We start from the raw sequence: 7,646 nt of genomic DNA, 5'->3' as shown, positions 1-7,646 counted from the left end.
GGTTTTCAATCAGGACCAGTTCTAATGCAGTCTAGACTCCAAAAAAGCGTTGACATGTGCCTTTATTGCATTTTCACAAATAGAAAAAAAGTTTCACAAATCAGAAACTATGTGTTCTATAATCTATAGCATCACTGTGATAATCTAGTCCAGATTTGAAGAGTCTAGGTGCAGTGGTTTTCAATCAGGACCAGTTCTAATGTGGCCTAGACCCCTAAAAACCATTAAAATGTTCATTCTTTGCATTTTCACAAATAGAAAAAAAGTTTCACAAATCAGAAACTATGTTTTCTATAATCTATAGCCTCACTGTGATATTCTAGTCCAGATTTGAAGAGTCTAGGTGCAGTGGTTTTCAATCAGGACCAGTTCTAATGCGGTCTGGACCCCAAAAAAGCTTTGACATGTGCCTTTATTGCATTTTCACAGATAGGGTAAAAGTTTCACAAATCAGAAACTATGTTTTCTATAATGTATAGCCTCTCTGTGATATTCTAGTCCAGATTTGAAGAGTCTAGGTAAAGTGGTTTTCAATCAGGACCAGTTCTAATGCGGCCTAGACCCCTAAAAACAATTAAAATGTGCATTCTTTGCATTTTCACAAATAGAATAAAAGTTTCACAAATCAGAAACTAAGTTTTCTAGAATGTATAGCCTCTCTGTGATATTCTAGTCCAGATTTGAAGAGTCTACGTGCAGTGGTTTTCAATCAGGACCAGTTCTAATGCAGTCTGGACCCCAAAAAAAACTTGAAATGTGTCTTTATTGCATTTTCACAAATAGAAAAAAAGTTTCACAAATCAGAAACTATGTTTTCCATAATGTATAGCCTCTCTGTGATATTCTAGTCCAGATTTGAAGAGTCTAGGTGCAGTGGTTTTCAATCAGGACCAGTTCTAATGCGGTCTGGACCCCAAAAAAGCGTTGACATGTGCCTTTATTGCATTTTCACAGATAGAAAAAAAGTTTCACAAATCAGAAACTATGTTTTCTATAATGTATAGCCTCACTGTGATAATCTAGTCCAGATTTGAAGAGTGTAGGTGCAGTGGTTTTCAATCAGGACCAGTTCTAATGCAGTCAGGACCCCAAAAAACCATTAAAATGTGCATTCTTTGCATTTTCACAAATAGAATAAAAGTTTCACAAATCAGAAACTATGTTTTCCATAATGTATAGCCTCTCTGTGATATTCTAGTCCAGATTCGAAGAGTCTAGGTGCAGTGGTTTTCAATCAGGACCTGTTCTAATGTGGTCCAGATGCAAAAAAAGCAGTGAAATCTCCCCTCTCTTTCTTTTAAACAAACGTAATAAAGGTTACATCAATTGTAAACTGTTTTTAAAGAATGGTTAGACTCTCTTAGATAATCTAGACTAATTAATGTGGCTTTACCGCGGCGATTTAGGAGGTTAAACAACGGAGAATCAGTCGCTCCGCTGCTCCTTAAGAATCCCTTAACTTTCCCTTAACTGCCGAATCGGCTGCTGCGAATCAGCTGCCAACTTCAGCGTCGTCCCTCATTTTGAATATATTTTTAATATAGCCTAATACCATGTTAAACGTCCTTGCGTATACGAGATTGAGACGTTTTTTCTTTTTTCTATAGGCCTAATTCTTGTGCAGCCTACATAGAAAGTACGTCGAATTTCGCCCGGTGAGGGGCTACGTCATTAGAGGGCGCTATGAGTAAACGAGACGCAGCGATGGAGCAACTAGTGCACTGAGCACAGCGAGTCAGTCTCGTCTGCTCCGTCCACTCAGAGGGTGTCAAGGAACTCGGCAGTCCGGTTTAATGTTCTCAGCTATTTCCCACTTTGACAAGTGTTGTTGGGGATAGAAACAGAACTGGTTTAAAGGATTGTCAGTCAGTTTTTCTTCTTCTAAATCCTTCCGCGTAATAGGAAGGAGGACCCGCTGCTGCAGGATAAACCCCTTTGACTCAAAGTTATGATGATGTGGGATGTCACGCAGACCTACACAATGTTAAGGATACCCGGCGCTTTCTACGTGTGCAGAAAGTGACTGCATCCAGTCCCGACCTTTTCATTATGGTGAGGAGATGTCTTCTCACTTTCAAACCGTTCAGGTAAGAAACCTTTTTGTTTTGACTACTTACCGACATGCCCAATGGCAACAGTAGACTACATTTCTTTGGCTGTTTTCCTACGAAATTCACTGAAAGCAATAAAGAAACTGCAAGATGAGTCGCCATGCAAACACTGAATGCATAACATGATGTCACAGTGGTTGTTTTCTGTAGTCGTTGGAAGTCAAGTTTGGCACTAATTGGAACAACGTTAATCAACGTTTGCTTACACAGCTAAAGGTTTTAGCACCAACACCTGGTGCCTCATTAAAACTTCCAAGTTTGTCCAGAGACTGTAGGTTGTACACAAACTCAAGGTCTCATTGGCATTAAGACATGAATGATCACCAGGTATAGGGATGGTGCTCTTTACCAGTATATTCAGTCACTCTCCACGGCGTAAAGTTCCCTGATATTTAACTGTTTCCTTTTGATAACTGTACAGTTCAATGGACGGTACAAAGGGAAGAGGTCTCACAGCAGAATCATAGTTCAGATACCAAATCCTAGTTGTTTACCATAATGGGGGACATTGCAATCAGATATCACTCTATGAACAAACATGTTTCCCAATATGCAGTATCAATACATTAGGAAAATTGGAGTTCTGCAATTTTGACTAATGGATGGCAAGCACCATTTTCTGAAAATGGCTCAGAATATTACTTGTCTAGGTCAAGGGTTCCCAACCTTTTTTGTTCCAAGGACCGGCAATAATCCACGGCCTGGTTGCCAATTGTGAAAGCTGATTTTAAGAGCCCAATTGCATTGGGCAGGCCCGCGCAAACAAACAAATGGCTGGCCCCTGAAAAGGTCCATTCAATTGTCAGTCCCCCTTACTTGCTTGACATGTATAAATGCGTGTGCGTGCACTCATCCCTAAATAGAAACAGGGTACTTTCACTATTATTATATATATATATATATATTTTTTTTTACCAAAATACATTGGGGAAGATTCCCTCGTACTATCTTTTTTTTTTTTACTTTCTTAAAAAAATTAAAATATTCTGGAAATATTTTAAGGCTCTACTAACGGGTCCAATGACCGGCACCAGTCCAGGGACCGGGGATTGGGAATCGATGGTCTAGGTGTCTTGATTCTAGCGCTACAGTTTTCATGAGGCTGTGAGTAGCATGGCTCCTTAGCTCTCAATAGATTAGATTTGCTGAGGCAGCCCTAACAAGGGGCTAAAATCACCCCTGAGCAGAGTGTTTGCAGCCACTCTGTTGTCACTTTTCTGCTCCATAAGAATTCAAAAAAGACTGCTGCAAGTGTAAATAATGAAGTGTGACAATCTGTCTTTCAGTTTCCCTCTATGAAACTCGTGAACTGGTGGGCCTTAGCGCATTTGCTTCCAAAGCTTGAGGACTTGAGAAATGCTTGCTGTGTGTGTTCACTGCAGCTCTATCCCTCTTTCTCTAAAATGCAACCATTGGGCTGTAATTTAATGCTTTTGTTTGGGGTTGTTGGCTCACTGAGCTCTGTGTGATGCAGTATAAACCCATCCATGTAATGGTTCATTTGAGATGACAGTCAAGCGAGAAACACTGTTTTGTTTTTTACTATGGGTCGTTTGGTCCCATATGAAGTTTGGAAAATAAGTCTACGCTCTATAAAACATTGCAAAGGATTTGGAGTGATGTTATTTCAGAGAGCTGGTCTTGAAGCAAACTGTCTCTAGCACACAGTTCCCTATTTCGTTATATTTTTCTGTCCGTCTCATTAGCCCTTTACCTTGCCATGCTCCTGTGACCCCTACCGTCACTCTTGTCTTTGTGTGTCTGTCCTGCAGGATCTTTGTGGTGGGGGGCGTGGGCTTCTTCAGCCTGTTCTTTCTAATGACCTCCCTGGGGGGCCAGAGACCCGGAGATTCCCCCTTCACGCCGCGATCAGAAGGTAAGCCTGTACGGTTACATGTCGGTAGCTGCTCCGCCGCCCCTGACTGATGACGGCTGTGCCCTGCGCTGGCAATGAACTGGTTGGGAACATGCTGAGAGCTCGGCGGGGCTTTCTTGATTGGCGCCAAGGGGCTGACAGACCTGCTCACTTTCTTTTTTTTAACATGCTCAGTGCCCCCTATTGTCTTGTCCTGACTCACTCTCAAACTAATTTTTAGTATTAGCACTCCTGGCTGAAAATGTGTGGAACCGAAATTTTACCTTACCGTTTTGTGAATCTTCATGTATTTATGCTGACCCTGTATGTATTCAAATGGGCCAATTACAGCAGACACACGATTGAGCATGTAGAGGATGTAACTGGAATTCTACTGTAAACTCAAACAGGCTGAAGTCAGTTGTGGCAAGTATGAGTATCTCCGGGAGTGAAGATTTTAATGTGACATTATTAATACTAATTCTATATCATGTTTTCAGGACAGGCCAGTCTATTCCAAATGTTGAATGTGATGAAATCAAGGGACAGTGATGCATTAGTCTTTTAGTGACAGCTGTAAGTCTGGTATTGTTTTGTTTATAATTGTTGTTGTTTTGGTTTCCTTTTGTAACCAGCGGAATGACAACTTCCTTCCGACTCATATGATGTCTTAAAAATCCTAATGCTCACTCCAAATTTAGTATCAAGTCCACAGCAGACAAAATCCAAACCATTTCAGACACCCTCCCTGAGAGAAACTTGGTCTTACTCGGCACATACTCTTTGTTTGCGCTATGTGCCTCAGCATATAAACCACCACAGCACTGGCCATTTGGCAGAATCAGTGTTAGCTTTTTGGACTATTGTCCCTCACCTTTCTATCTTTGCCTGACACAATGTTGACACTGCGCGTGCTTCTTCATCCTCTGTGACGGTTGCCAGCTGGCACTGGGAGAAGCAATGCTGCTATCTACCACAACCCATCCACTGACACCGGTTGTTAGTACTGTGTAGCTTTGTAGTTGTTGTGAAACATTTAGCTGATCTCTAGTTGACTTGCATTGAAATGATACACCATCAAATAATTGTAGTGCAGTGCATCAGTTGTCGTCTTGGGAGACAATTTCAAGAATCTCAAAACCTTTTTATGAAATGGTATTTGCAGAGTTGTTTGAGAGTGAATGAAATAGTAAAGGGAGAGGGGGAGGAAGGCAGGAGAGCTTTCTGATTAATTAAGCACTCATATAGGGTGCTTTCAAGGGAAGTTATCTGGCCTCAAAGCTCATTAAACACTACTTCGCCGCTACCCAGGGAGAGTCAGGCTATGTAAATCCTCACCTTTATGTGAGCATACATGTGCTTGCTTGGGCCAAGGAGTAGCCTATAAGCATGATGAACAAATTTAGATGAATTTTTCAGTGGAGCAACACCTTAATAGCACTTACTTTAAACAACCCATCCTGCTACTGGATACTGTGGAGCGCTGCAGGACTTTAATGTACGCACATACGTGTGTGTGTAAGAGTGTGGTGAAACAACATGTCATTATTGTCCTGATTTCTGGTGCTCTCTGCCTTCCTGTCCCCCTCCTTTGCGTTGTCTTTTTTACACTTAAACCTGCTTCAAAAGTACTTGTGTTTGACTCATTGAGCCAGGGACCAGGAATGCCGCTGAGTTGCACATGGAAACCAAACCATGCTATATCCAAATGTAAAATGCATGAATGTTCTTCATTACTTCTCTTTGAAGGTACAGGAAATTAATGGTGTAGAAAGGGATGGGGGGATGGGGTGGGGTGGGGTGGGGTGTGGTGTGGTGGGGAGACTATTTCTACCAAAGAAGAAAGCATGAAAGGCGAAGGCCATTTGATCTGATATCTTAAAGGCTCCAGAGGTTGTACTGTAGCGTTCTAATAAGCTCTTTGAATGCAACCTTCCAGTGTGTCATTTTACCACAGGGGTCTAAATGAGGCTTTGTCACAAAGGCAGCAAACGGGCCTTGGATGCTTTGGGGGTTTTACCACCAATCAGAACCAGGCTTACTGTTCTGTTGCTACCTGCAAGCTCCACTACCTGAGGTCCTTCTTTTATTTCTTTTTTAGCCGTCACCATCTAAGTGATGGAGTATAATATAATATTCAGCATGGTATTGCATTTCTGAAAAAAGGGCAGTTGTTTTTCTTAAATCTTGAACCCCTTCTTGTTGTTGAAACCACACATTGGTTTCTCTTTTTTGATTCTGGCTACTACAAGCCACCTGAGGTTCTTTTAAAAAAATGTATATATTTATTTTTTAGCCTTCCACCTCCAAATGAAGGAAAAATATTCAGCATAGTATTTCGATCCTCAAAAAAAGAAACAGTTTTTTTAATTTTGGTGGCTGAACTGAAAGTCTGCAGGATTCAAATATGAAAGAAACCCTGCCTTTTCCCCTCAAAGTTTGAATCCATCACCGAGTGACGCAGCAGAGCATCAGGTGTAAAAAAGCAGCGTGTTCACTGCCATCCTTTCACAGACACTGACAGAACCTTTTTATTTCACAGATCAGCGGGCAGCCCTGTTCGTGATGCATGCAAATGAGTTTCACATAACATATCGCTCCCATCAAGGGTGTGGTTGCATTTGCACTTCTATCAAAGCTGTTAACTTCAGTACTTTGAATGGGAAGTGAGATAGTCAGCTTGAAACAGAAGGTGTTTATTGCCAAGCACTCTTTCTTCAGGGAGACCATAGGCCAATAAAACAAACAAAAAAGGGTTCCCTGGCTTCAAACAAAAAAGGTTCTCTCTAAATGTAAATAAAAATACAAATGCTCACCTCCCTAGCCACAATCAAAAACAGGAGAAAAAGGGGGGATAAACAAAATGGCAGGCCTCCCCTACATGGCTTACCGGCTCAACACCGAATCGAGATTTGACAGGACAGAACTGCTAAGCAGTTGACAGCAGTAATATAACCAGGTGGCAGACGACAGCGGGCCACAGCAGACAGCGTTCAGTGGAGAGCAGCACATGGAACTGGTAGCAGAGCAGAGAGAGGAGAGCAACTGCCATGCAGCTCCTCTTTTAAGCATGCAGCCCCTTGATTAGGTCTCCAGGTGTGCCTCGTTTAGGAGCAGCAGAGGTAGTGGAGCAGAGGAGGGTGGAGCCAGGGATCTAGAGGCAGCATACACAAGAGCACATTAGAAAATACATGGGAATGTAACACCCCCACACAGAAAAATAACCCCCCACCGGTAATCAAATTAATTGCGACACAAATCTACATTACCAACCCCTGGAAAGGAAAGGGGTGAGTTTCATCCTGGGTAATGATCTGGCTGGTTTGGTTTCTCTGCAATCTGACAGATTTTGCAGGCACTGGGCCTGGGCCACGTCCCCTTTTAAACTCGACCAGAAGAAGTGTCTACGGACCCTGTCATAGGTTTTTGTAACACCTAAGTGTCCAGACCATGGGTGGTCGTGTGCCAGGGACAGTACATGTTGCCGATAAGCAGAAGGGATGACAATTTGCGTGACGGTGCTCCACTCCCCAGTTAAACCATCTGTTCCACTTACAGATTTCGCTGTATGGGGACTCCACTTTCGCATCAGAACCTCATCCGCTAGGAAATATGGGCTCTGCAGTTCCCCTGCTGTAGAAATGGATGAGAAGTATATAACAAGAGAGCTGTCTGATTTT

The 7,646-nt window shown here is 42.3% G+C and overlaps 1 protein-coding gene across 1 annotated transcript in view; it reads left to right on the top strand.

Moving 5' to 3' along the window:
• Positions 1–2,049: 2,049 nt before the first annotated feature.
• The window catches only part of mgat5b (alpha-1,6-mannosylglycoprotein 6-beta-N-acetylglucosaminyltransferase B), a gene marked incomplete at both ends in the record, with an annotated part of 59,942 nt that continues 54,345 nt past the window's right edge, over positions 2,050–7,646 (top strand). Inside the window, 2 exons of the mRNA XM_080044497.1 lie at positions 2,050–2,087; positions 3,884–3,987. Of these exons, the coding sequence (XP_079900623.1) occupies positions 2,050–2,087; positions 3,884–3,987 (142 nt within the window). The remainder of the gene's footprint in view (positions 2,088–3,883; positions 3,988–7,646) is intronic.

This window comes from Ammodytes marinus, assembly GCF_949987685.1.
Source record: "Ammodytes marinus genome assembly, chromosome: 16".
In the NCBI taxonomy this organism is placed as follows: domain Eukaryota; kingdom Metazoa; phylum Chordata; class Actinopteri; order Uranoscopiformes; family Ammodytidae; genus Ammodytes; species Ammodytes marinus.
This window is presented reverse-complemented; position numbering and strand designations above follow the sequence as displayed.